This window comes from Fusarium odoratissimum (assembly GCF_000260195.1).
Source record: "Fusarium odoratissimum NRRL 54006 unplaced genomic scaffold supercont1.2, whole genome shotgun sequence".
NCBI classification, from domain to species: domain Eukaryota; kingdom Fungi; phylum Ascomycota; class Sordariomycetes; order Hypocreales; family Nectriaceae; genus Fusarium; species Fusarium odoratissimum.
Genome location: NW_022158688.1, coordinates 767,266 through 793,003, shown reverse-complemented (window position 1 = coordinate 793,003; position 25,738 = coordinate 767,266). Strand labels below are relative to the sequence as shown.

At 49.8% G+C, this 25,738-nt stretch overlaps 11 protein-coding genes across 15 annotated transcripts; 5 read left to right on the top strand and 6 right to left on the bottom strand.

Annotated features, from left to right (window-relative positions):
• Positions 1–197: 197 nt before the first annotated feature.
• Positions 198–1,982, top strand: FOIG_01909 (uncharacterized protein; the record flags this gene model as incomplete). The annotated part of the gene is made up of 2 exons (XM_031198916.1): positions 198–855; positions 916–1,982. The coding sequence occupies 2 exons, from the start codon at positions 198–200 to the stop codon at positions 1,980–1,982; spliced, it is 1,725 nt and encodes a 574-aa protein (XP_031070953.1).
• A 1,723-nt stretch (positions 1,983–3,705) lies between these two features.
• FOIG_01908 (uncharacterized protein) lies at positions 3,706–6,058 on the bottom strand. Its single transcript, XM_031198915.1, has one exon. The coding sequence runs from the start codon at positions 5,924–5,926 to the stop codon at positions 4,034–4,036; it is 1,893 nt and encodes a 630-aa protein (XP_031070952.1). The 5' UTR covers positions 5,927–6,058; the 3' UTR covers positions 3,706–4,033.
• A 611-nt stretch (positions 6,059–6,669) lies between these two features.
• FOIG_01907 (dolichyl-phosphate mannosyltransferase polypeptide 3) lies at positions 6,670–7,399 on the top strand. Its single transcript, XM_031198914.1, has 3 exons — positions 6,670–6,802; positions 6,851–6,919; positions 6,979–7,399. Exons 1-3 carry the CDS (start codon positions 6,755–6,757, stop codon positions 7,138–7,140), a joined length of 279 nt encoding a protein of 92 aa, XP_031070951.1. The 5' UTR covers positions 6,670–6,754; the 3' UTR covers positions 7,141–7,399.
• Positions 7,161–9,893, bottom strand: FOIG_01906 (uncharacterized protein). Its single transcript, XM_031198913.1, has 2 exons — positions 7,506–9,893; positions 7,161–7,455 (listed from the first exon to the last, which is right to left on the bottom strand). Exons 1-2 carry the CDS (start codon positions 9,799–9,801, stop codon positions 7,325–7,327), a joined length of 2,427 nt encoding a protein of 808 aa, XP_031070950.1. The 5' UTR covers positions 9,802–9,893; the 3' UTR covers positions 7,161–7,324.
• Positions 9,894–10,423: 530 nt separating this feature from the next.
• On the bottom strand, positions 10,424–14,143 carry FOIG_01903 (uncharacterized protein). 2 transcript variants are annotated; one of them, XM_031198909.1, is made up of 3 exons: positions 13,947–14,143; positions 13,328–13,753; positions 10,424–13,278 (listed from the first exon to the last, which is right to left on the bottom strand). In XM_031198909.1, exons 1-3 carry the CDS (start codon positions 13,977–13,979, stop codon positions 13,117–13,119), a joined length of 621 nt encoding a protein of 206 aa, XP_031070946.1. In that variant the 5' UTR covers positions 13,980–14,143; the 3' UTR covers positions 10,424–13,116. The 2 variants fall into 2 exon arrangements, with proteins under 2 accessions (XP_031070946.1, XP_031070947.1); XM_031198910.1 differs by having other exon boundaries at positions 13,328–14,133.
• On the top strand, positions 10,433–11,505 carry FOIG_01905 (uncharacterized protein). Its single transcript, XM_031198912.1, has one exon. The coding sequence runs from the start codon at positions 10,594–10,596 to the stop codon at positions 11,269–11,271; it is 678 nt and encodes a 225-aa protein (XP_031070949.1). The 5' UTR covers positions 10,433–10,593; the 3' UTR covers positions 11,272–11,505.
• On the top strand, positions 11,614–12,903 carry FOIG_01904 (uncharacterized protein; the record flags this gene model as incomplete). Its single annotated transcript, XM_031198911.1, has 1 exon — positions 11,614–12,903. One exon carries the CDS (start codon positions 11,614–11,616, stop codon positions 12,901–12,903), a length of 1,290 nt encoding a protein of 429 aa, XP_031070948.1.
• A 1,269-nt stretch (positions 14,144–15,412) lies between the features above and the next one.
• On the top strand, positions 15,413–18,092 carry FOIG_01902 (uncharacterized protein). 3 transcript variants are annotated; one of them, XM_031198907.1, is made up of 4 exons: positions 15,522–15,559; positions 15,613–15,723; positions 15,774–16,366; positions 16,415–18,092. In XM_031198907.1, the coding sequence occupies exons 2-4, from the start codon at positions 15,718–15,720 to the stop codon at positions 18,030–18,032; spliced, it is 2,217 nt and encodes a 738-aa protein (XP_031070944.1). In that variant the 5' UTR covers positions 15,522–15,559; positions 15,613–15,717; the 3' UTR covers positions 18,033–18,092. The 3 variants fall into 3 exon arrangements, with proteins under 3 accessions (XP_031070943.1, XP_031070944.1, XP_031070945.1); XM_031198906.1 differs by having other exon boundaries at positions 15,413–15,723; XM_031198908.1 differs by lacking the exons at positions 15,522–15,559; positions 15,613–15,723 and having other exon boundaries at positions 15,726–16,366.
• A 134-nt stretch (positions 18,093–18,226) lies between these two features.
• FOIG_01901 (uncharacterized protein) lies at positions 18,227–19,855 on the bottom strand (the record flags this gene model as incomplete). The annotated part of the gene is made up of 1 exon (XM_031198905.1): positions 18,227–19,855. The coding sequence occupies one exon, from the start codon at positions 19,853–19,855 to the stop codon at positions 18,227–18,229; it is 1,629 nt and encodes a 542-aa protein (XP_031070942.1).
• Positions 19,856–20,232: 377 nt separating this feature from the next.
• On the bottom strand, positions 20,233–21,600 carry FOIG_01900 (uncharacterized protein; the record flags this gene model as incomplete). The annotated part of the gene is made up of 1 exon (XM_031198904.1): positions 20,233–21,600. One exon carries the CDS (start codon positions 21,598–21,600, stop codon positions 20,233–20,235), a length of 1,368 nt encoding a protein of 455 aa, XP_031070941.1.
• Positions 21,601–21,614: 14 nt separating this feature from the next.
• On the bottom strand, positions 21,615–24,319 carry FOIG_01899 (uncharacterized protein). Of its 2 annotated transcripts, XM_031198902.1 has the most exons (2): positions 23,943–24,319; positions 21,615–23,876 (listed from the first exon to the last, which is right to left on the bottom strand). In XM_031198902.1, the coding sequence occupies exon 2, from the start codon at positions 23,032–23,034 to the stop codon at positions 22,111–22,113; it is 924 nt and encodes a 307-aa protein (XP_031070939.1). In that variant the 5' UTR covers positions 23,035–23,876; positions 23,943–24,319; the 3' UTR covers positions 21,615–22,110. The 2 variants fall into 2 exon arrangements, with proteins under 2 accessions (XP_031070939.1, XP_031070940.1); XM_031198903.1 differs by having other exon boundaries at positions 21,615–24,143.
• Between the last annotated feature and the right edge of the window lie 1,419 nt (positions 24,320–25,738).

The following is a 25,738-nucleotide window of genomic DNA, read 5'->3' as shown; positions in this document are numbered from 1 at the left end:
CTCTAAGCGGCATATGGACGGTCATCGAACGGGGATTCAGCTGCCCTCAGCAATCCAACTTTTGTCCAGCCTCCAGGTTGAAGGAAATTGCCAAGGCGGTACTAGCTGTACATAAGAACGACTATATGCTCATTCTGGAATGAAATGAATGCAGAGACTTTGAAAAACCACTGAGATCTCTATAGGTATATCCGAACATGCGCATCGACATTCTGGGAACGGCTGCATCAACAGTTCTCTTGGGCCTAAACACAGTACCAGTACAGGCTCTGAGACCTTGCCCCCTCTTTGGACCAGATTTGCCCATTCCGACAGCGCTGAGTGATGATGTTTCCATCAGAAATGCCCTGTCCGAAATCCTGCAGCTTGTTCCAAGCCTCGACATTGACTTCCAGAACACATCTTTCTCTATCGACATCTATCCAGCGGCAGACCAACGACCCCTTTTCAGCTACCATCACTCGGCTCCAACTCTGCAGAAGCACGGTCACGGCGTCCAAGCCGTCAACGACACGACAGTGTATCGCATAGGTAGCATTTCCAAATTGCTCACAGCTTATGCCTACCTACTTGAGGTTGGAGATGTGTCGTTCAACCAGCCAGTCACGCGTTACGTACCTGAGCTGGCAGATATTTCTGCAAGGCTAAGGAACAAGTCAGCCTCTGCTCTTCAATATGTGGACTGGGACGCCATAACCATCGGCGCGCTCGCATCTCACATGGCTGGCATACCGCGAGACTTTCCGAGCCCTGCGTCAGCGGACCGCCAGCTAGCACGGTTGGGATTTCCGCCAGTCCGGGCAGTAGATTTCGCCTACTGTGGGAAAAGCGTCTTGTATCCCTGCAACCGCACTGGTATGTATCTCTTGTGGCTACGAGTTCGTTGTCTCGCACAATGTTGACACCTATCAATAGCCTTCTTTGACGCCATACAGACACGTCACCCAGTCGAAGCGGCCTTTTTAACGCCTATATACTCCAACATTGGTTACCAAATCATGGCTTATGCGCTTGAGAATATAACTGGAACAACGTATCCTGATATTCTATCGCGCCAACTTATCCTCCCTCTCGGTTTGAATTCCACGAGTTATGCTAAGCCAGCCAACACCGACTCGTCTGTCATACCTGATAGCCCTAGCAGTTCTTGGTATGATGTCGACACGCGTGATGAGGGACCAGCCGCAGGAATATATTCGTCGATTGCGGACCTACGCAGGATCGGGCAGTCGATCTTGACGTATGAGATGTTGTCGCCCTCCCAAACCCGACGATGGATGAAACCCCTTAGTTTTACTTCTGATCCACAGGTTGCAGTCGGTGCGCCATGGGAGATTGCTCGTGTTACATCTACCACCAACAGAGCCAGCTGGATGTACACGAAGGGTGGTCAGCTGGGGATGTACAGCAGTCTGATGGCTTTGCTACCTGATTGGGGCGTCGGACTCACTGTTCTAGCCGCGGGGACCGGCGCTTCGGGGGTGGTGGGCATGATTCCGGGTGCGATGGTTTCAAAGCTTGTTCCTGCTTTGGAGCAGGCTGCTAAGCGACAAGCAAGACAAAGTTACAGTGGCCGCTACGGAGACGAAAGAAATGGCATGACGGTAGCTGTGCAAGACAGTCTACCGGGACTAGGCGTCACGTCTTGGTTTTTCGATGGCCGTGACATGTTTGATTCGATCCGACTGATGGTCTCAGGGTCGTCGACTGGATCAGGGAACGTCAGCATGAGATTGTACCCGACGGGGTTGCAGACGCAAACAGACGGAAAGGCTAGACTTGAGAGTTGGCGGGCGGTCTACGAGATCATTGACGCCGCCTCTCCACCCAGTCCGTACTGTGCTAGCTGGTTCGGCGTAGATTCAGTCACGTATGGAGGCGTATCTATCGACGAGTTTGTCATCGATCTTTCGGCGGACGGCACTTCTCAGGGTATCACCATAAGCGCCTTTGATACTCGGCTTGAAAGGGTACGGCGTTGATTTAGTGCCGACGTGGTGGTTTTCGGTAGTGTGCATGTGGGCACGTTAAGCCTTAGTTGCTCCTATCGACGTATATCTATAGTTAGATTTATCATCTGTTCATATACATTCTTGACGCCTTCGCCTTTATTCTGTAATCTTCGCTGGTTTCAGAACGATAAGATCGGATGTTTACATTCTTAGGCCTTGTGTTAATCTATCCGTCGAAAGTTGTCTCTAGTCAAGAGATGTGTTATTTGCAGTTGAGGCTTGTGGCTGAGAGCTTACATCACCACAGAGAACTTAGTCTCCAGTCAAGAGGGGCTCGGCGGTGACCAAACGGGACTTATACAGGCGGGTATATCATTCGCCTGGATGACGAGACGGCCTGACACGTGGGACCGAGTAACTCGAACCGTTGAATACTAGTGGAGCGAGGAGGATACTCAATAAATTGATTTATCACGCTAGGGAAACCAAATTTCATAGGGGGAAGGGTAGAAAATCTAACGGGATATATGCCATCCTACATACATACCTGTTGGCGAGCGGGGGCTTAGCGGATGTTTAAAGGAGATTAAGCGGATAACGCGTAAGGCCCCTGGCCCCTCGCCATATCCCACCTATTCTAAATATATTAGAATCTTTTATGACACTTTGATCCACTGTTCGACCTCATACTCCTTCTATTTGCTTTCTTTCCTCCAGCTCAAACATCCCTTCTAGTTTCAACTTCCTGACTGTGTGGCCATGAACACAACTACATCACTACCGAACAGCATCGAAGCTATGGGATTCTCGCCGCTTCTGGCCCCGAATGCAATTTTTCTCTCTTTCTACTCGATTTTACTTCTTCTGCATGTTCTCATCGCTCTTCGCTTCTGGCGTTTCTATGGGTACTCAATTGGGATGGTCTGTGGCATCTTACTAGAACTTGTGGGATATTGTGGAAAGGTTCAACTTTCACATAATCGAGACAACAAGGACGGGTATATCATGTAAACTCCAGCTCCCACCCCTTTTGTCTGTGCTTTTTATTAGAATTAGTTCTAATGGCCATGAGCAGGTATATCATCGGCCTCACACTTGGCCCGACTTTTCTATCCTCTGCCCTCTATCTCAATATCAGCACACTACAGCAACGCTTTTCATCATCTCAGTTCACGCGCATCAGCCCTCGCCTCTTTGCATCTCTCTTTATTATCGGCGATTTTATATGTCTTTGCTTCATAGGATGCGGCGGCTCTCTTGCGGCTATATTCGCAGAGAATCCAATTGGTGTAGACCTCATGATCACCGGCTTAGCTGTTCAGGTCCTGTTCACGACTGTCTTCTGTCTCGCACTTTGGGCTATTTACCACCGGGCTTGGCATGACATTCTCCAAGAGAAGAGGCATCTTTACGTAATAGGTGAGAACATCCTGGTGTCGTGCAATTTCAACGACTAATGAGTGTGGTTTGCAGGCTTGGCGGTAGCCTCCGCCTGTCTCTTTGTCCGGTCATGCTGGCGATGTGCAGAGTTAAGCGGAGGTTTTAACGGCCCGCTCGCATCAATGGAAGGCGTATTCTTTGCACTAGACAGCGTACCGATAGTAGTCATGACTGTCACCCTGACCATCCTTCACCCTGAGCTATGGCTGAGGGCCTGCAAGGCTAGCTCAGGAAAGCTTGTTTGTGCCGGGAACTATAGTATGGAGTATGTCCAGACAAAAGATTGAGAATGTATCATGCCTCCTACTATAATATTTGGCTTAGATTTTGATATAATTATAGAAACGCTGATTGACTATTAGCCCCCGAAATTTGCTATTAGTAATAGTATCTTTCACTCCCTGGAGAATAGATTTCTAAAGACCTTTAATTAATACAAACCCCGTAATACGCTATACAACAAATAGGCCTCTGGCGTTTCTTGTTTTTTCCCCTGCCTTTTCTTCTTGTCCCTTTTCGAGATATCACAAAGCTAATAAGAGGGCCTGGCATAAACGATAAACATTCATAAAATACTAGAAAGAGTACCAGAGAATTTTTCAAAGAAAGGTCATAAAGTTCATGACAAGGTCATTCATTCATCAACCGCTGTTGGCGCTTTTGATTATTTCCTTGAAAGACGAGAGCTGCTCATCCAACTTCTCGACCAAGCGTGATGTATCCTTGTGCGATCCTGCAGTTGCCACGGCATCTTTCAATAATGCCGCCCCTGCCGCAAAGCTTTCTGCCCCTTGCGTTAAAGAGTGATCCCCGTGACTTGCGCGATCTTGTGGGTGGGTACTGACGGAGGCCTTGTTGAAATTCACGAGTCTCTTTCCACGGTCGCTCAGCCAATAAGCAGTGCCAGCACATATATCGCGCAGAATGTCTGGGGAAAGGTCAATCAGGGGATATTTAACAGTGCCTTGAGGTGTGTTCTGGCATATGTTCTGTGACTGGAGCCATGTAGTAGCTTCTATTATTTCGTTCGCCATTTTCAAGGTCTGGTATTCGATAAGGTGATTCAGCATAACCGCCTCTAATGAGATAGGTTTATTTATCCCACATTCTGAAGCACATCTTTCGATCTGCATGTAGCAGTTGTGTTCGAGAAACAGAAGGACAGCCTGTTGCAGCTGGCGCACTTGGGACAGTTTCCCAATACCGCGGTCAGCAGGTAGGCTGGTGTCTCGTTCAGTGTCGCTATGCAAGTACGGGGGCAATGTCCTACGCCACTCCGCCAGTTGCCCGTATAACTTGACCACATCTTGGTGGCTGACATTTACATGTCCAGCAGCAACACCCAGAAATTCATGGTATATCTTTCTTGCAATGATGGCCAGGGCGAGTATGGCATCTAGATATGTTCTCTCTTCATGCTCTGGTAGTTGCTCGACAATCTCAGTGTGGCCGTCCCTGATACGAGACGGAGATTTTTGGTCGAGGGCGCGGAACGCATCTTTGCCATACACGTACCAGAAAAGCAACCTTTTTCGCTCTTCTGCCCCATGCAGAGGTGCGGAGAGGCCTTCCGGTAGGGACGCGTGGCAAAGGATTTGATACTGGAGTGTCATGAGGACCAGGCAGTCGTATGTTAGGAAAAGGCTGCCAAGCTGGGAATGGAGCGATGTGTTGACATCCTCATCTGGTTCGTAGGAAAAGTCAACCATGAGAGCCAGAGCTTCGAGGTCGTCCAGTCTGATTGATTGCTTGTCCCCTGCAGCTGATCGTGCCTCGAGCCATGCTCGTCTGAACTCGCTCGCCAGCTGCTGCTGCACCGGCCATTTTTGCACTGTCGATATGAAGGGGCATCCTCGGCATGCGACAGCGTACACCAAGGCAGGGCTGGCTCTGTGGCTCGTGTAGTCAGCCTGAAATGCGTTTCGGTCTAGTATCGGAATAGCTAGCGACGCCAGGTCAAAGTAAGCGTGGATAGCTGCTTTGAGAGTGCTCGGATCAAGCTCGAGGATTTCATAAGGGTTTTTTAAAGCACCTGCTACCTCCTCGCTGGCGTATATCTGAGGAGTGTTAGGCATATTGTCGAAGCTATAGTCGTGCGTAAAGACACTGTCAAGAAATGAGATACTCTCGGCTCCCAGATCCCAGCCAATTTCTTGCCATGCAGACTCAGAGTCAACAGCTGGATATTGTACGCTTGCGTCGAGAGGCGACGCCTGAGTCTGGGGTAGGACGGAGATAGTCTCCTTATTGACAAGACTGGTGTCATTGGTACTGCCGGGAGGATTACCACCATCGGCCGCCTGCCCCTCATCGGGACTGGATGAGATCCGGCCAGCAGCAGGGCGGGCATCAAGGCGCATGCTCCGTCTGGCTCGATCGCGGTTGTCGGGATTTGCAGTACAAGCTATATGTCTTATGTGGCAATGCGAACATTGAACATGGCCTTCGGATTGACGAGACACCCAATCGCACCTGACCTTGCGCCGAAAGCAAAAGTCACAAGACTGGCGCTTGATACCACGCTTCAGATACATGGGGCCGTGGAAAATAGAGCAAATCAAAAGATGATCAAGGTGCGGGAGAAACAGTTGGAGGTTGAAAGGAAAATGGCCGTCGTTCCACCTAGTTTTCGGGACTTAAGCGGCAGAAAGACGGGTATATGCACGGGACACCAGGTAACTACCTAGCTAAACAAGGTGCTAGACCCAACACGTCGTTGACGCGAGGGTTGAGATTTGTTCTACTCGATGAAGGTCGGTATGGCGAAGTGAAGTGTAGCCGGCCAGTGAGGAGCTGCTGTCATTGCCAGCCGAGTTAACGGAGCAAACTGGGCAACTACCTATGGAATTGAAGTAAGGCCTGCTAACTGTTGGTTGGCCTCATGGGACCAGACTTTAATTAATAGGAAAATAATTTTTTAAGGGTAGTACCAATAAAGGCTTAGTAAACTTCTTTATTTACTGATTTTATAATGTTGTACGAAAGTAACAAGTTGTAATGTCAATTCGGTTCGAATAACAGGCGTCACGGCCTGGAGCCAGGCCTGAGGGAACATGAAAACTTGAGACCTTAATGGAAGATGCCAAAATAAGCACATCAAATAGTCCCCTAAGTTTATGGTAGTTTACCTAAGTCTTTTTATCATCTGGGAAAAAGATCCTAAGTTTTCTTTCCTCTCTCAGCCTGGGGCTGACTACTAATGTAGGGTAGGTTGGGGTCTCTAGCTGCTTACCTAACCCAATCTTAGTCATCCAAAGAACTCCAACAACGCGCACCCCTGACACGTCTCCTCAAGCACCACGATACCATCACAGTTCCTCCCCCGCGCTCATTCCAACACCACGCTCCTTAACACCGCCAAGATGACTCGCGCTCAGCAGACCATTTCTCTCGCCCTCTTGGTTTCCTCCGTATGTTTTGTCTGAATGTCTTGGTGGAATTCAACTAATGCTGTACAGCTCTACCTTGCGCTCTTCCTTGAGCTCATCCCTCTTCCTCCTCTGATCCAGGAGCAGATCGTCCCTGTTGTACGTCCACTCCCCAACAGACTTCCTTATGGTCAATTATCTAACCCGCACTTCTGCAGCTCCCCTTCTGGGCTCTGGTCTCCTTCGGCGCATACCTCCTCTTCCGTCTCGGCTTCGGCATCCTCACCTTCAACGACGTCCCCAACGCACACAAGGAGCTCACGGCGGAGATTGAGCAGGCCAAGGTTGAGCTCCGACAGCTCGGCGTCACTGTCGACTAAATTGGCGAAAAGCACCCACACACACGATGATCTAAACGGCTATAGAAGGGTTAGGGGGGATTGGTAGATGAGTTTACAAAACTTTAATTACAATACTCTGGTATCTTGTTCTTGCGACCTGCGCAGAGGAATTCTACACATCGTACGCCTATCCATGTGAGGTTTGCCATCTAGATGGACTCTATCATGATTGCTCGCCGGCAATAAGTGCTACAATTGTTCGTACAGCTGTTTCGGGTTCTTCGTGTCCGTGTACAAGTTCTTCAAAAAGTTTGGGAATATTTGCAAGTGATCCTCGTTCGTCTGTTTGGTGCCCTGTGATCGTCAGTAATTGGTTACATCGTGGGAGTCATGCGTGTACTCACATTTTCCTGGGGCGCCAACCAGGACAGACAGCCTGTTTTGCGCTTCTCCAGTCCAGTCAAACTCGGTCTTCCATCCCAGTCGTACCGTTGAGCCTGACTCCTCTGCATCGCCGTACGGAATTGATATATCGAAGTGTTGCTGGCCCAAACAGCGAATGAGGTCTGCTCTCTTGACAGATTCTACTCGTGTCGGCTCATCCTCATCCGAGTCCTCGCCACTGTTCCTCCTGCGTCTGTGTTTCTTTGAGCGCATTCGAGCTGCAGCCTCCGATACACCGTCCTTCAAGCCTAGACTTTGTTCCAACTGGCACCAGAAGCCTGCTCTATCGATAGCGACTCGAAGCCACTCACCCATAGCCCACGAAAGGATGCCGATATTGCGTTGCATGGAACGGTTGCAGTCACCTGTGCAGATCTTGCGAATGAAAGGACCGAGCTCAGACTTTGCAGCTGGTTCCAAGGCTGTGACGCCGAGATCAAGAACCGTAAGGTCTGTGGCATTGACTGTCATCTCAATCTTGGCTGTAAAGATTCCCGGTATCTCGCGTGATCGAAGTGTGATGGAATAATGTTGCCTCAACGGCTCTCCATCAGCCTCTGGTAATACGGACGTGTTGGATGTCATGGAGAATGGAGTAAAAAGTTCAAGATAGGGCAGCTCCTCTGTTGCTGTCATGGCCACGGGATGATGTGACTTGAGATCAGGCTGCTTCTCTTCGACAGATGGTCGGACCACTGGGGCTGTAGGCTTGCTGAAAGGCAACAGGGCGGCAGGATTCAGCGCCGCTTGTAATAATTGCTGCGATGCTGTTTTACTCTGTTCGAAACCAGTAGACATCAGGTGGCGCTCGATGAGGCTGATGACCTCGTCTTGATTTGTCGGTGCAAGGGTGCGACTGGACTGTTGCATCAAACGAATGCGCTCGTTCTCTTTTCGCGCAATTTCAAGGTCCTTCTTCAAAACTTGGATCTCCCTCTGAACTCTATCCCGTTCCTTCTTCTTCTCTGCATCTGGATCAAAGGCTCGGGGCTGTCTAACCTCTGTAGCTTTGGCTTTAACAGGCGGTTGCTCTCTCAGCGCTGATCCGGCTTGAGCGAAGCTCTTCCTTGGCTTCTCCAACAGACGCGACGGTGGTTTTGCTAATGGCGACTCTCGTTGTTGTGAAAACTCTCGGAATCGAACCGGGCTGTTCTGGAAGCTCTTTCGTGGTCCTGTATCGCGTGGTGGTAGTCGAGGTACTGGTTGTGAGGCTGATGGGGCGGCGTCTTGCGAGTTCGGTTGGACCAACGGTGGTATTCTTGGAGGCAGCATTGAAGCTGGCGGGGGCGAGGATGAGAAATCTGGCAAAGGTGGTGGTGGACTCGGAGAGTCTCGTTCTGGTTCGGGATCAGGCTGGGGATCGGCTTCTAGTTCTGACCCTGATTCTTGTTCCGGCTCCGCTTCTGATTCTTGTTCTACGCCTTGCTCAGACTCTTCCTCCAGTTCTTCCTCCACTTCTTCCTCCACTTCAGGCTCTGGCGCCGGGGCAACTTCAGCTAGCGAAGGTGACCTGATGGGAGATGAAGATCGAGCCGGGATCTCAAGGTTATATGAAGAAAACGACCGAGCTGGTGACGGACTTCCAGCCGCTGATGGGGGATTGGCTGGCGACGTCTCTTCCGCAGGCGCAAGTTCCTCAGACTGAATGGGAGTGTTTTCCTCAGGCTCAACCATAGGCTCATCCGAAGGCAATCCAAGGTGAGGTTCTGGCATAGAAGCAGGCGGCGCAGGAGGCGAACTCGCCTCGATCGCAGGCGGTAACTCAGGCTGCGGCATCGAAGCGGAAGGCACATCAACATCCATCCTAATCCCAGCCTGCGGTGATCTTCTCAAGACCTTCCCTCGAAACGGATTAAAATCATCACCCTCCGCCCTCGCACCCGCTCTCGAAGACGTCCTCCTCGCAGCAGAAGCCATTCCCCCTCCCACACGTCTGATCGATCCTGGCGTCGTATCCTCAGGGCGCGTAGGCGTAGGAGCATCGCTAACAATCCTACTCGTCGCCAAGCGCGCTGCAAGAGTTTCTGAAGGACTATCAAAAGTAAATTGACCCGAAGCTCTAGCACTCGGTAATTTTTGTGGTGATCTTGATCGTCGGCGCTCAAATGCTTCAGGGTTATTTCGTGACATGCTTGCTTTGGTTGGTGATGCATATGATGGCCGTCTTCTCTGCGGTGACGCGGGTTCTTCAGAGGCGCCGATATTTAGAGAAGTGCGCGGCGAAGTACGCCGTCGCTTTGGCGCAGATTCTTCCATTGTATTTGATTTATGTACGATTTAAGGACCTTGGTTATACCATTTGGCGATGTTGGATTGTCTTGAGGATAATTGGTGGTCGCATTGGTTCGTGTTTACTTTAAGTGATCCTATCGCGTCTGCGGAAGTGGGCCTCACCGCTTACCGAAACGGGCAAAATGTTTTCGCGATGCCAAATGTGGATTGAGGTTACACAAATGTCTTCCAAAGACCTGGGGGCTGCAAGCTGACAGCAGAAAGACCAAAAGCGCTATTATTGAGGCCATATTAGTGTTCTCATATCCAAAGAGGTCCAAAATGATAGTAATGACAGAGCCAGCAACAGAGCCAGCAACAACCCCAGGTGATTTCACAGCCCAGTATCTTGAATAATCACGTGCCTCTTCAATTGTTCGGAGCGCTCATGGGCCTTCAAGTCCTGATGGTGCAGACTGACTACATAACCAAGTATGTCTTACAACTGGAAGTTTAAGTATCAGATCTATGTACAGAGGCCAACCTCTGAAATTATCCTGACTCTAAAGTTATCACGAAATTGAATCTCAACTCACATATAAGAGGTTCATTCCGCCCCCCACACACCCCAGTTTTCGCTAGCTTCACCCCCAGCCGATGACGTCCGAGGCAAAAATGACGGACTTCCGACCCTCAACACCAACTTTCTCGGCTCTCGCTATTTGCATTACCAACCCAACTTCCTCACTTTTTCGCTCGCCACTCCTCTTCTCTCAACACCCGAAAACCCCTCGCACCATACCCGTATAGATATCAATTAGACAGCGCCGATTCACAATGTCATTACCGTCCAGATTACTACCTCGGTTACGGCCCCTAATACCCTCACGAAGCATCGTCAGCGCCGCACCAAAACGCATAGAAGACTGGCCGCAGCGCAATTCCCTTGGTCCATACTACGAAGTAATCCTCAACAACCCTTCTCAAATCCCAATCGACAAACCAGAAGTCCCCCCTAAAACAGCAGACCCCTCAGTGCAATCCGAGTTCCCCACGAAAACCGCTGTGCAAACACCAGAAGAAAAAGCACGTTTAGTCTTTGGCTCACGCCTCTTCGGCTCTGCGGAGAAAGACGAGCGCCTAGCAGCACGACAAGCAAAAGCGACATACATAGCTGGCGTTCTCGTACCGCCTAAGCCCGTTGAGCCGGATAATTGCTGCATGAGCGGCTGTGTGAACTGCGTGTATGACCAGTACCGCGATGAATTGGAGGAGTGGCAGCTCAAGAACGCAGAGGCACAAGCTGCGCTGAGAAAACACGAGGGATCTATGGATTCGGACGGTGGAGGGTCAGAGTCGAATTGGGTCGCGCCAGAGGTCGGCAAGGCCAAGATTGCGAAGGACTTTTGGGACGAGGAGCTGTATGCGGATTTGCCAGTTGGGATTAGAGAGTTTATGAAGACGGAAAAGCTTTTGAAGAAGAGGCATGAGAGTGAAAGGACCGAGGAGAACTGAGTGAAGTGTGGGTTGGAAAGGTTAGTTGGGTTGAGACACGGTGGAAAAGCTTATACCCCTTTTTTGCATTTTATTTATTGGGGTCTTGGATGATAGAGTTGATGATTAGACTATAGACATGAACATCTGTATTATAAACCTTCAGAATGGGAGAACTTTGGTATCGCAAACTTTGGACTTGGTATATAAGACTCGTGCTGGTCCGTTTCTATTGCCAATTCTTTTGCACCTTCAACATATTCTGCTTCGTCCACGATTCACATCCACCCCAAGGGCGTTTATCCTGAAGCACGAGCAAACCATTTCACTCTAACACCGCGAAACCTCAACAACCTCTTTATCATGGCTGGCGAAACAGACACTCCCGATAACACCATGCTGCTCGCTTCAATGAACCGCCTCCCTGACGTCGTTACCCTAATTACACAAGTAGACAACACGACTGAGACACAGAGAAGAGACCCCAAATACACTCTCAGCACAGAGTGGGACTGCCCTCCCGACAAACTCGCTTCTTACGACGGTGGCATCTACTGGTACTTCTGGGCATTAAGCTCTCCAGCGGAATACCAACTCACAAAGCCGCCCTCCCACAACGGCTCAAACATGCACACAGTCCAAGTCGGATGTAGACAATATGCCGCCAAAATATCCAACCATCCTGAGGCTATCACGAAGGAGGTGAAAAACCATATATCCGTCGTAAAGAAAATGCGTCTCGAATGGGACGTAGCGACACGGGACTTTTATGAGGTACACGAAGATGCTCCATCACAAAGAAGCACAGGATCAGGACGTCGTCACAAGAACAAAGGAAAGCATCGTCCCAGGCGATTCGATGGGCCTGCTCAGCTCTGCATCCCGGATTTTGAGTCCGAGATTATCCAGCATGATCATGAAGGACAAGATATCGCAACAGCAGGATATGTTACCAGCTTCATTCCACCTTTCCACCCGGTCCACGTCCGCGCTCTTGTCGACACATTTCTCGATCCCAGTATTCGCGAGTCAGTCAAGGATGATCCGAACCTGTCGAACGTCAGGTTTCGAGTCCACCTCGGCATGATGTCACCTCCAGAAGAACCCATAAGTGCAAGACTCCTTTCCCGCCCCGTGTATCTCGATCAGCTCATGCGTGAGGCAGAGGAACCCCTGGAAATATGGTGTGAGCAGATGGGCATAGCTCTGGCAATCCTCCACTGGGAGTGCAGGTTAGATGCAGCTGGCGTCAAGTTCTATCTTGCACCTGACAAGAGAAATCGTATGAAGCTGTGGATGACCAACTTTGGCGACTGCAAGCCTCTGCAATCAGGCCAAGACGAAACAAAGGCGATGGCCAAAGCTGTCTATGACAACTCAGCATGGCCGCGATCTCCGATAACCCGAAACAAGGCCGTTGGGGAGCAGTACTGGCTGGCGATGTGTGCTTACGAGAGCTTCACCTTGGCGTACGCTATGGCAAGCGAGAAGATCTTGGCACAGAACTCGACGGAATACGTCAAGGGCTATCCGACCCGTTTCATTCGCAAGCTGACGTTCATAAGTCCAGGCACGAGTCCAGTTATGAACGAGATCCAGGACAAACTGAAAAGAATAAGTCTGAAGTTCTGGAGGAGGAGGAAGGCGACATAGAATCGAGCATCTAGTGTATTAGATGTTAGCAGGCGCAAGATTTCATCGCATTTTAGGTCAAGCGGGTTCTGGTTTGTGTCTGATGCTGTTTGGGTAGCAACATTGTATAGGTAATCTTTTGAACCGATAGTTCAGGAATCTCATTCATCATGTTTATGATATCTTGTTTAAATCTGTGCGCCATTTTCCCAACTCCAAATTCTCAGAAAACACTTAGTTGCTCTTGGTCTGCAGGCTGGCGTTCCTGTCATGCTCGTCGATGTCGATGGCCTCCCAGGGGTAGTTGATCCAGACGTCTCCAACAGTCTCGGCAGCGGAGTAACGGGTGGCGAGCATGTCATCGGGGAGCTTTCCCTTCTTGGGCTTGTCCTTGTTCTATAATTTTGTTAGTTTGGACTTGTAGTTTTGGTACCGTGCTACATACGTGGAGGACAAAGATGCTAAACTCAGTCTTGGGAGCAGGAGCGCCCTCGCCCATGCGCTGACGAGCAATCTCAACATCCTTCTCAAGCTCCTTAACAGCGTACTCGAGGGTTGTTCGGGTATCGTCGACCTCGTCAACGATAAGGATTCGCTTTCCGACGAGGTTCTCCATCTCGCCGAGAGCGGTCAAGTCGAGCCACTGTGTTCGGGTGACCTTTGTGCCAGGGGCCTCGACCTCATCGTTGCCGAGAGACTCGTAGAGAGAGAGACCGATGGCCTGGATGGGGATGTTGGGAGAGCCGGCCTTCTTGAGGAAAGATCGGAGGATTCGAGCGGGAACGTAACCACCGCCACCGATGGCGATCAGAAGCTGAGGCTGGAAGTCGGCGAGAAGCTTCTCAGCGGACTTTTGGCACATCTTGTGCACCTGGAGTAGCTGTCAGCAACTGAATTTTGGAGTATCTTGTGTCATAGCTAGTGATCAGAGATTTATGCGTTATTGCACTGCTGCCAGCAAACAGTGTTCCATCCAGCTCGTAATACTGTCGCATAGCTGGACTTTTCATGATGCGCATCACAACCCATCATCAAGGCGGGGTGGCGGGGTAAATTGTCCTTACATCGTTGTATGTGACGTAGAGCTTCTCGACCATTTTTGCGGTATTTACACGTCGCACGGAGCGTAATCTAGTATATAGAAGAATGAAATGAAAGAGTCGCGACGGGGACAGATGAAGAGATATTAATGCCCAAGAAAAAGAAGGAAGGAGAGAAAAAAGAAGGAAAAGAAAAAAAAAAGTAGGGCCGAGGCAACCGCGCCTGCAAGAATTAGGGATCTTCAGGCAATTTTTTAGACATCTCCACATCATCGCTGGACGGATCCACTATAATATTCGGAGTCCGCCGATGCTTAAAAAAGACCTTAATTAAATCCGAGAAACCCAAGAATATTCGTAAAATGTATATAATAACGATAACTAGGCAGACGAGGAGTAGATCATTTCTACAGGAGAGAATGCCTCAAGGAGGGAAGAGTGCTTTAAGGCCCAAGCTCTTGGTGCCTGGAAGCCAAAGGTGTGAGTTGGTTGGCAAAGTGATCCAGGCATGACCTTATTTACTGTCCACCTTGTCTTTAGATCATGCCTTTTATATCCTTGATTAATGTTAGAAAAGATGCACAAGTGCGTTGCACTCTGGCTTGCGGCCGAGAATTCATGTCATTCTCCTTGTTCTGTAGGTATTCGAACCTCCACTCCATGGAACTTATGGTATAGGGTGACCACTTGCAAAGAACAACTGTTGTATCACTCTTCCCAACGATCAGAATTGCAGCCTGGAACTACTATTAGTGGGGTTTTATGTGTATGCCTGAGATTGCATCCACGAATAAAAGATCGTATATTTACAGCGACCATGTTTGCGTTCCCATAGGACACAAAATGTCCTACACTAGCTGCAACGGAACTGCCTTAGTGAACAAACATCATTTGCGCAACCGGTCACCATGGCTGCGCATCTCTTTATTAGGCATAGAATCGAACACGCCTTTTCAGCTCGTATTTATATTCAAGTTTTGAGTTTGTGATGGTGAGAGCAATCACTGGTCATTATGTGCCAACAATCATGACTTCAAGTGTAGTTGGCATGGATGTTTTCATCGCAGGAGCTTGCTAACAAACCAGGCTTCCTTCTGCCTATCCTGCTTCACAAGACAACAAACTCAACAAACATGCAACCCATGAGCCAGCTCCTATTTCTTCAGATATCCAATTTTAGACGGATCAATAGTACCAAAATATGTCCAAGCTTCTATTACTGACCCTCAGCCTCTTACACGCAATCCCACGAGGTAGTCTACCCCGCAACATTGGAGATGCCTCGCAGTCCGCCATGTGCCACTACGGCCAACCACAAGCTCCCTCCTCACAAAAATCTTACCTGTTTCGGGCAAGTATCATGTCTGCCTTGGCCCACCAGCTCAGCCCATGAAACACTGTTTCGCCCGCAAAGGGATCCGACAATCTGGAGTCATCTTAAGGCAGACATATCTCTCCAATCTCTCAACATTAGTCTCTTTAGTGTCAATGCTACCTCTCCGTATTCGTGCGGCCAAACAATCTGCCTGGCGAATCACCTTGGCGAGCATGGGTACAGCCATGTGGTCCGTTCGATATGACAGGCGGATCGTGACATGGGGTTAGCTTACAATCGGTCAGACTCATACAATCCTTCTGTAGGACCCAAGATTGGCATTCACTGGGAACATGTTACTTATTAAAATGCTAGCTTTCGCTGACTAGTCAGCTTACACTCAGCATCTCAACTCTTTCTTCTCATCTCATTGAGACTGTGAGATCTAGCATCCGTTTGACACGGTAGTAATAGCCCATCATGGTTGTAAGTACCATTAAGTCTTCCAAGGACTACCGTCTACTGACAATATGCAGAGAGTACCCATCTTTCGCAGTCTCGTCACTGGCTCCAAGAGCACCAATGACGAGAAGCCCGAGGTAACCTCCGAAAAGGAACAGGTTCAACCCATCGGGACCATCTCAGATAAAGATGCGATTCTTCGTCTAGAGCCTGTACCAAACAGAAAAGGTCTCTTGATCAAGATCGAACCACCAAAAGAACCATCCGTCAAGATCCCCCATGTCCCTTGCGATATTGTCCTTGTCATTGATGTCTCCGGATCCATGGTATCTGCAGCGCCTGTCCCTGGAGAAAGCGATGAGAGCAATGGTTTATCTGTTCTTGACCTCACAAAGCATGCTGCACTCACCATCATCGAGTCGATGAACGAAAACGATCGTCTTGGTATTGTCACCTTCGCTTCGAAGGCTAAGGTTCTTCAACCTCTTATTCCTATGAACAAAGAGAACAAAGCTCGATCGCTGAAGAATGTCAAGAGCATGAAACCTCTTGATGCTACCAACCTATGGCAAGGCCTGCTTGACGGTATCAAGCTGTTCAATACTGGAGAGTCATCTACCAATGTCCCTGCCATCATGATCCTCACCGACGGCATGCCAAACCACATGTAAGTCCCCCTTCATCTCCCCTCAACCGCACATGCTCATTCTTGCAGGAACCCGGCAGCAGGCTTCGTCCCCAAGATCCGCGCAATGGGTCCCCTCCCAGCCTCAATCCACACCTTCGGCTTCGGCTACAGTCTCCGCTCCGGCCTTCTCAAGTCCATCGCCGAGATTGGCGGCGGCAACTACGCCTTTATCCCTGATGCCGGTATGATCGGTACAGTATTCGTCCACGCTGTCGCAAACCTCCAGAGCACATTCGCAACTCGCGCTGTTCTCAAGCTCTCATACACCAGGCCCTTGGAGTTATACGAGACAACTGGGCCGTCCGTGGACCAGATCGTCCCTGTGTTTGCCGATGACTCGGAAGATAGCCAGGTTGAGCTTACGATAAACCTGGGGAATCTGCAGTTTGGACAGTCTCGCGATGTTTTTCTTAGCACTAATGGTCTCAAGGAACTTGAGTTCCTGAATGAAGAGAATCCAACTCGCGCTCTTGTCGATGCGCATTTGACATACGTCAAGCCTGGGGATTGTCTCAAGAGTCGCAAGGTCCTTGAGTCAATGCTGTCAAAAGACGCTGATTTCATTCCCGTGGCAAGTAACCAGCGAAGTATTCTGGAGTACAGCGACCTACCTGCCTCTGAGATCGCATACCATGAGTCGAGGTCTCTAATCTGTAACTTCATCTCGACCATGTTTCCTATTGGGGTAGATGGTGAGCACGGCATCACACGGGGTATGAAGAATAAGCGCGAAGACCTTCGAACTTGGATCGATACCCTTCCCGCCAAGAACTTTGACGACGTGAAGAACCAATCTCTCATGAAAGATGTATCAGCCGATGAACCCCAAGGTCAAGTCTCCATGGCTATCGAAAGTAAAGAATACTTCAACAGATGGGGATGTCATTTCCTCCCATCTCTCCTCAACGCCCATACCCGCCAAGTCTGCAACTCTTTCAAAGACCCTGGCCCTCTTCAATACAGCACTGAAAGCCCTCTATTCATCTCCTGCCGCGACGCACTTGACCAAATCTTCGATAATCTCCCCGCCCCCGAACCTTCACGACACGTGCACGCTAGAGGCGGTCGTTCACGAGGTTCATCCACAGGCATCAGCATGAGTTCATACCGCAACTCCAGCGGCGTCTGCTTCGCAGGCTCCACAGTTGTCGCACTCGCTTCTGGCCGAACGGTGCAGATCCGAAAACTTCGACGCGGCATGAAAGTCCGTACACCTCGTGGTTCGCGCCGTGTCGCCATGGTTCTCAAAACCCCCGTCGAGAGCGAGATCCTGTGTCGCGTGGGCAAAGTTCTCGTCACACCGTGGCATCCTGTGTCTTCCGACGGAAAACGCTGGGGCTTTCCCGCCAACGAAGCTGATGGCGTTGTGATGTATACTGGATGTATTTACTCTGTTCTTCTGGAGCGCGATGCTAGTTCTTCTGCGCATGCTATTCGCGTTGGAGATATGTGGGGTGTAACTCTGGGACACGGATTGACTACGGGATCTGATGTTCGCGCTCATACGTTCTTTGGGGACTATAACGCTGTTGGTAAGGGTTTGTTGAGTCTTCCTCGCCGTGCACACGGGATCGTCATCGGTGGTGGTGTGGAGAGGGACGAGGAAACTGGTCTGGTCACCAGCTTCAGACAGCCCAACAAGTAAACGATAATCAGTATTCGTAAAACATCAATAGAGACAATCACTTTTCTCACGATCAAACTGCTTATATGTTTCCCACCATTTTTATATATTATTCACAATCTATGCCATGCCCAATCCCTTTTATCCCAACATTTTATCTCAAACGCCCGAACTCCCTAACTCCTAGAACTCCCAAAATCCACTCCTTGAACTCCTCAAATAGTACAAATTCTCGGCTTCTTTCTCTCAACCTCCCCGTCCAAATCATCTTCACTACTTCTCTTCAGTGTCTCCAGCGCTCTACATGCAGCGATCTGAAGATACCTAATTGGTGAAGGGGCATGAAGAAACGCCTGCTCTGCCAGTTTCTCCACCCCCTTCGGTCTCTTCCTCTCAATCTCCCCATCCAAATCCTCTTCACTCTTCCTCTTCAAGCTCTGCTTTGCATTAGGTGCAATGGGGTGAAGATCCTCCACTGGTGAAGGGACATGGAGAAACTCCTGCTCTGCCGGTTTCTCCGTTCCAGTGAAGCTATAATCATTCCATGGAGCCTCGTGCTGATCGCTGAACAGGTTCCCAGGCATGACTTCCTTAGATATAGGTTGAGTTTGCCATGGGGGAATGACCTGTCCAGCCTCTCCCCTGTATGGAAGAGCTGTCGGACTGTTAGGCACGTCCCTAGGGCTCATGTAACTGTCCTTCGGAGGCATGACCCGCTGGACCACTCCCTCGCACGGAAGAGTCTTCGGGCTCATAGGCGGTTCAATAATAGTAGTGCAGTTGTGCCAATCAATATCCTGCCATCCCATATCCGGTTCCTGACCGTAAGGAATGACCCATGGAGGAATTTCTGGACCCGAACTCGACGAAAGCGATGAATTGGGTTGCCCAGAAGGCTCAGCTTCAATCCGAGCCAGTCGTCGAGCCTTGTCATTAAACACGTCCGCCCATTGTCCAGGATAAGGCAGCACCTCAATCTTCTCCTGATCTTCAGGATCCCACGTAGCAGAGGGTTTAGAAGAATACGGCCTCGTGTTAGGTGGCGCAGGCGATGTCCAAAGCGTGTCGTCCTTTGCAGGTTCAGGACGAGGGGCTCGGTACTGGGCGTAATAAGGATGCCATCGCAGAATATCATCCTGCCGGTCAAGATTATCGACCCAAGCAAACGGAATACAACTGAATTGCGGAAACCCTTTCTGTAGCGTATGACATTCCTGGAAGCAATCTCGCCAAGGATGGACGCGCAGGAGAGAAGCTGGGCAGACTTCCATACAGCCTACATTCGCCAGAATCTCCCACGCTTCCATCAATCCCACAAACTGATGATGAGCTTCACTCCACATCTCGTAGAGATCGCCATGTTCAATGAATAGATCTGCCTCTTCCTCAGGACAGCATGTCTGGTTGAGGAGGATATACTCAACAAGCTTCTCGGCGTCCTGCTCAAGCTCATACATCGCCGCGCCGGCTTCAAAGAACTGATACCGAATATCCTCCTCGTACGCGAAAACATCCGTGTTCATCTCGAGGGTCGCCCAATCCTCAATGGGTTCCATTTGGTGTAGTATACCGGATTCGTACATGAGGTGAGGATGAATGTTTATGTGGTAGGCCTGCCTTCCACGACATATATCCCGCGGATCTTTTGCATTGCAGAAGAAGATCTGGCCAGGCGAGCAACAGTCGCCATGGTAAGCACATGTTGCGTCGCGAAAGGGCCGGTGGTGCTCGCAGTTCCCGGGTGGTTCGAGCGGATGGTAGACTGTTCCGCCGGTAGTAGTGTTGATGATCGCTGGACGACGGGTCTCGCAGCGCGTGATGTGGATGACCTGTATGTAGCACATGGTGTTGGAGCGTGTATTGATATGTCAGTGAGTAACGTGTTGTGTAGCTTCGAGAGACTGATTGAAGCTGGTAAAGTAAGTGAATGGCATGGTGAAGTGCTTTTAACGATTGGTACTGAGGTCTGTGGGCGAAATGATAGATCATGTTCTGCAGGTGTATTGTTGTTCAGGTGGTGAAGACAAAGCAATGGTCGGTTTTGCAGGGGGGGTCAAAGAAGTCGTTCATTGAAGAAAGGGACCTGTCTTTCAGGCCAGCGAACACTTCTCTGTAACAACACCTGAATGAGGCTTGTTCGCTTGTTCACTTACTCACTCAACAATGTTCATTTCTGATTCATGTCAACTGTCTCTTTGACCAACATCGCTGACTCACTCAACTACCTCCTTGGAATAACCACCAACGGATCCTGTCCCTTCCTCAACGCCGTCATGAGCAACTGCATCCTCCCATCAACCCGTCTATCCAGAATCTCACAAGCCTTTTCTGGCGTCAATCCCTTCTGCTCACACATTTCCTCCACCTTTCTCACAACCTTCTGTCTCACACCAACGTAATTACTCGCATACTTGCGCTCCTGCAACGTTCCCATTCGCCATCTCGTGCTGTACTTTTCTTCGAGTGATTGAATCGATGGATTTCCGTTGCTGCCGTGCTTCCACTCTTGCCATACTAATGCGACGGTCTTGGGCATGCGGTGGTATTTGAACTTGCGCCTGGGCGGACCGCTGGCGTACCGATATGCAACGGAGCGAGGGGCGGAGTATCGTGTTTTTGTTGTTTCGAGATCTTCGTCTGAGAGGGATGACGATGGTGTTGCTGGGGCATTTGGGATATCCTCCGTCTCATCGTCACTGTCATCGTCCACCTCCTCCTCCCCTTCAACCTCAGGATCAGGAGTGAAGTCAAGGTCCTTGTCCTCTCCACCGCTCAAGTCAGCCCCTGCATACGGAGAATTCCTCGTGTTGATGGCAGTCCACGATGAAGTATTACGAAGTCGAACACTCCGTAGAGTTGCCCTTGTTTGTCGCTTGAGCTCTCGATGTGGCCTCAAAGGGGGATTCTTGCGTTTTGGTGCTCGTCGCCCAGTGCTTCGTACAGGAGGTGCTTCCGGGTCTGGCGTTGATGGTAATTCATCAACGCTCACGTGTCGAATGACTTCCGCTGTTTCTTGAACCTCATCTTCATCATCAAAGACCATAGGCTCAGTAGTCGGCTGTTCCACGCTTTGTTGAACTGGCATGTAATTCTCCGCTACAAGCCCTCTGACCTCAGCAAGATGTTCTCCCCCAAATGCCTTTGCAATCTCGATTTCAGCACCTCCGCCAATTGCAAACTTCCCTTCCTTCACATCCCTCATAAACCCAACGAATCCATCCATGAGAACAACATGCATCTGCAGTCTCCTCTCCATCTCACCCATCTTCCTCATCATCTCCTCATTCTGACTCGCCAACTCCTCTGTTCTTTGTCTCTCAGCCTCCAACTCCGCCGCGTAATGCTCCTGCATATTCACAACAATCCTCGCAAGACTCATCGGAACTTTTTCCACCTCCCGATCAATCTCCTCCTCCCTGGCCAGTGGAGCCACAAATGCTAGTGATTTGCGCCGGGTCGGGAGTATCGTTTGACAAGGCTCCGAAGCTGACCTCCGGAGTGGGCCCTCGGAATCGGAGCGGCTCGTGGCCGGCGTTTCATTCGGCGAGATGAGCATCATGGGCTGTTTCTTGCAGATCGGCTCTGACATTATGAATCGGCTGTTAAAATTGCAGTATTCAGAAATTGGTCGGTCAATTGAGAGGCCCGGTCATTATATCATCATCAAGCTCTTGAACAACGCTCGGTCCAAGCTATTGAACACCCGGAGAACAAAGAACAACGGGTCACGGACCTCACCAGGTTGAACATGTTTGCCTAAAAGTCAATCATTCTTGTCTTTAAACAATACTAACTATGCTTATGGTATAAATAGTAATAAATGCCGAAGTATCTGGTAAATAGTAACTCGCAGGTAAATAAAATAAATAAAGAATAAACTTCCCTCACCAGAATAGAAGCTTCATGCAACATCTCTTCATCTAGATCATACTTTCTTTCCTTCTTTCGCTCCGAATGCTATCAAATCATTATCTTCTTGTATCATGCAGGTGTCCTTCTGTAAAATTAACTCGATGTAAAAGCCAACGGGTATATAACGCCAACGATGCGATGCGATATGCGGGTGTAGGGGTGTTTCTTTGTTCGTGGTTGGGTTTGTTCAGATGTAGGCCGTAGGTTGAGCATCGACCTTTCTGCGGCGCCAGAATTTCCATCCCTTGCGTCGCCGCACAGACTTTCCTCCCGCCTTCTCAGCATGATCATCCTCAAGTTCAAGTCTATACCTTCTCACGCTGCCCGAATCATCATCGAACGAGACATGTTTATTCTCGCACGACACAAAACAATCCGGGACAAGATGTCTGAGCACCCAGCCTTTCACACCGCGCGTCGCAGCGTCGATGGCGGCGTATTCAAGACGGCGGGTGCGGTCGCTGGTCCAGTAGTGTGTTGTCTGAGGCGGTGGTGAGGGAATGGGCGTGGGTTGAACGCGGCGGTCGGGAACGGTGTCGGCGAGCTGGATGGGATCTGGCGATGGGAAGTGGAAGAATGCGGCGGATTGCTTGGGTGGAGAAGTAGCTGTTGCGGTGCGTACGAGGTGGAGGGATTGGTTGGATGTGCGTGTTGGTTGAACGGGGTGAGTCTTTGCTGCTCGACGGAGTGAAGGGCGACGATCTCTGAAACGAGATCTGACTCCTGAGCCGTTGCTACTACCACTACCACTACCATCCTTGGAAGAACCATTTGACGAGCGTCGGCCAACAAGAAGGTGAGCGTTGTTAATAGTAGACCCGCCGTGGGAAGTATTAGAAGTAGAGGTTCGTCGGGGCGTGTTTGACTCATAGCCCGAATCCTGTCGCTGCATCTTTGCTGTGCCAGGTCGACGCTCTCTCACCCAGTCCTTGCTACTCGGAGCTTCACGCTGCTGGCGCTGAAGCTCATGTTGAAGATGCTCGAGGTGTTGAAGACTGGTTGTATCGTGGGTGACGGGTGGTCGAGGGGGAGACATGGGTTCAAACAACTCCGTGTCTGCGAAGCTATGGTATGTCGTACCTGAAGCTCGCGACTCAGACCTTTCCTCCATGATGGGCGAACATCCGACGATACCAGGCTGACCAGTCGAAGTATAAGGCAAGGTGAATGAAGGTGAGATTAGTGTGTTGTGTGTCGTTCCAGTAAAAGAAGGTAAATGGGTGTATGATGAGGTAGAGGGTATTCACAACAGCACCCGTTTACTAATAATCCCCCAAGAACGGCAGACACAATCTCCGACCCAGTCCAGCCAAGGTCCGTAGTCACCAACAAAAAAACGAGAGACAAAGTAATGAATATATAAAAAAGGAGAAGGGGGATAAGCTTTCCACTTCTATTCCGCGGTGAAGCGAAGCGAAGGCGAAAAAACCTGGTTGCGGGAGAAACAATAAGAACCAAAAGTTGCGGTCTGCCTTCTCTTGTTATTTAACTTAACCCGAGTTGAACCCCAGTCGAGAAAAAGTTCAGGGCCCTAGCAGGGGCTCTAAGCGGGATGCTGGGGACCAGGGGTGTTGGATTGGCCTCTGGGCGGTGAAAGGATATGCACGACGGTGGTGGTGTCATGTACCTAAGGAATAGCGTTGATGAATAGGACGAGTTGGTGTTTTGACGGTGGATAATGTTTTGTAATGGTGAGTGAGTGGGAAAGTCGGGAGTAAAAGCCGGGTAGTATTTGCGTTTTGGTGGGTTGGAGTGAAGTGAGGTTAATTATGAGTAACAATAAGCTTAAGCAGCTACAAAGTGAGTGTAGACAAACACAATATGAGTGTCTGTCTACTTGACTCTCAATCTGCTCTGCCTTGCTCTATCACACGTCGACAATCCCGAATCGAATGATATTGACGATCTCAAGCGGTGCGTTGTTTTAGTCAACTTCGGTCCTGTTTTTTCTCTCTTCAACAAGCCCATCCCGTTAGTCCAAACCGTCAACCGATCACAACAAGAAAAATATCACCTTACCCAAACTTTGGCCAGGCCAGTGGAGCTCTTTTGTTACTCAATTGGTGGAGTTGCGGTATGACCCACGACGGCTTTGCGCGTTGACGATCGGCTGCGGGACCGGAAGAGAAAGGAAGTTATGGGGCTTTGCAGAAAGAGGTGGACCGAGAAAAAGCGAAAATGTGAAGTGCAGAGACGAAGGGAAGATATTGAGGATGTTTCTATATGAAGGTATCGAATGTGAAGCAGGGAATCATATGACGTGGACGGCTTGTAGGACCAGTGTTGGATATTCATCTTCACATGCTCAGCTCTGCTTCATGAGAGTGAGAATGAGAGACATGGGCTTGTATCACTGTATCCCCCGACACAAAAGAGTCCGAGTGTCTGGGGGTGGCCCGGCATGATGCCCGCCTCTAGTGTCTCTGACTCCTCCTCGCCTCTGTATTTTCATCAGCTCAGGAACAGCACAAGTCGGCGGGTTACGGAACAAACATACCGAAAGGCCTGAAGGAATAAGCAGTCTATCGATCTCGTCTGCAGGGACTGACATTTTTTCCTCTACACCTCTTTTGACACAAACAAGTTAGCAGGGTTGGTCCCACGTCACGCAGGCGAGCGACAGGGGTTAATTGGGACTTGGCTTTTGGGCGGCCCGCTCTCGCGTTGCTGCGCCTTTTTTCTGTCGGTCCGTCCGCTGGCGTTTACACTCTCTACGCCGTGCTCTGTTTCTCTGTAGGATTGCACAAGACTTGACTTGAAGCCTTGCCATCCATAGTAGCTGAATAATGTACTCACAAAGCCGACTGAGTGATATTCATGATCACAGTCTCAAGTTTATTATGCTTCAAGGTATCCACGTGTCAAACATCAAGTGGGACACAAATACCGATGCATAACCCATCCATGCCTGCATACAATCGACCCGTCAATAGCTGAACCTGATATGCAAATCATCCAAGGTCTCATTTTCGTCCGTTCTTTTTCGCACTGATCAGCTTCGATCCAGAAGTCACAGACCAGTTTCACAGAGCGCCTAAAATCACTCAATGGCGGGGTGTGATCCCAGCGTCTGAAACACAGACCTCTTTTTGTACGCCGGGTCTTCCCGTGGCTACTAAGGTATTTTGACGCCGTCGCTGAAAATGGGGTTCAGTTACGAGAGGAATCGTGATGGGGTAAAGGTCTTGGCGAGCGCTTGGAACCTGTTGATAGGGGATCCCCAGAAATAGAAGATGCATGACAACTCACTTTGTCCCTGTGCCTGTGCCTGAATCATCGAGCACCTATCATCGGTGTATTTCGCAGCATGTGAAGATAGGATGAGCAGCCGAGGGTTTCATCCAGATCAGATTTCTGTGCATCTGATGCAATAAAACGACAACACCCTCTTTTTGCATGACCATTCCTCGTCGTGGTAGAGGTCTCGTGCTGCACATGATAACTTTGAGGGCTCTTGGGGTGCCACGCCCAGGAACGAAAAAACAGACAGCCACCTACGAGCTGTGCCTCAAAAAGCTGCAAGTTAATCTCTAACCACCAACAAATCACTGCATGTTCCAAAACCCTTTCTTTTTATAAAGGCCTATCTTTTCCTTATGCCCATTAAAGAGATGTTGTTTGAGACAGATGACGCGCCCGACACCGGAACCAATAGAGTCGTATCGATTGCGAAAATTGAACTTCACATGTTTTTTTAACAATGTGACGCTGTTTATGCACCTTGACGATCGGTGGCTTGGTCATGTGCACAAGTGAAGCCGGTTACGGATGGGTGATCGGCAGAGAGTGTTAAGAATGGCAGTGGTGATTGGGAA

What these genes read in the sequence shown, in the direction of transcription:
- FOIG_01908 (XM_031198915.1), bottom strand. Translation starts at nt 5,926, where the DNA reads ATGTATCTGAAGCGTGGTATCAAGCGCCAGTCTTGTGACTTTTGCTTT.
- FOIG_01907 (XM_031198914.1), top strand. Translation starts at nt 6,755, where the DNA reads ATGACTCGCGCTCAGCAGACCATTTCTCTCGCCCTCTTGGTTTCCTCC. An exon ending in TCGCCCTCTTGGTTTCCTCC is followed by an intron (nt 6,803 to 6,850) that starts GTATGTTTTGTC and finishes AATGCTGTACAG; the next exon opens with CTCTACCTTGCGCTCTTCCT. An exon ending in AGGAGCAGATCGTCCCTGTT is followed by an intron (nt 6,920 to 6,978) that starts GTACGTCCACTC and finishes GCACTTCTGCAG; the next exon opens with CTCCCCTTCTGGGCTCTGGT.
- FOIG_01906 (XM_031198913.1), bottom strand. Translation starts at nt 9,801, where the DNA reads ATGGAAGAATCTGCGCCAAAGCGACGGCGTACTTCGCCGCGCACTTCT. An exon ending in GGTTGGCGCCCCAGGAAAAT is followed by an intron (nt 7,456 to 7,505) that starts GTGAGTACACGC and finishes TGACGATCACAG; the next exon opens with GGCACCAAACAGACGAACGA.
- FOIG_01905 (XM_031198912.1), top strand. Translation starts at nt 10,594, where the DNA reads ATGTCATTACCGTCCAGATTACTACCTCGGTTACGGCCCCTAATACCC.
- FOIG_01903 (XM_031198909.1), bottom strand. Translation starts at nt 13,979, where the DNA reads ATGGTCGAGAAGCTCTACGTCACATACAACGAT. An exon ending in TCTACGTCACATACAACGAT is followed by an intron (nt 13,754 to 13,946) that starts GTAAGGACAATT and finishes CAGCTACTCCAG; the next exon opens with GTGCACAAGATGTGCCAAAA. An exon ending in TTAGCATCTTTGTCCTCCAC is followed by an intron (nt 13,279 to 13,327) that starts GTATGTAGCACG and finishes ACAAAATTATAG; the next exon opens with AACAAGGACAAGCCCAAGAA.
- FOIG_01902 (XM_031198906.1), top strand. An exon ending in GACGGCATGCCAAACCACAT is followed by an intron (nt 16,367 to 16,414) that starts GTAAGTCCCCCT and finishes TCATTCTTGCAG; the next exon opens with GAACCCGGCAGCAGGCTTCG.
- FOIG_01899 (XM_031198902.1), bottom strand. Translation starts at nt 23,034, where the DNA reads ATGGAGGAAAGGTCTGAGTCGCGAGCTTCAGGTACGACATACCATAGC.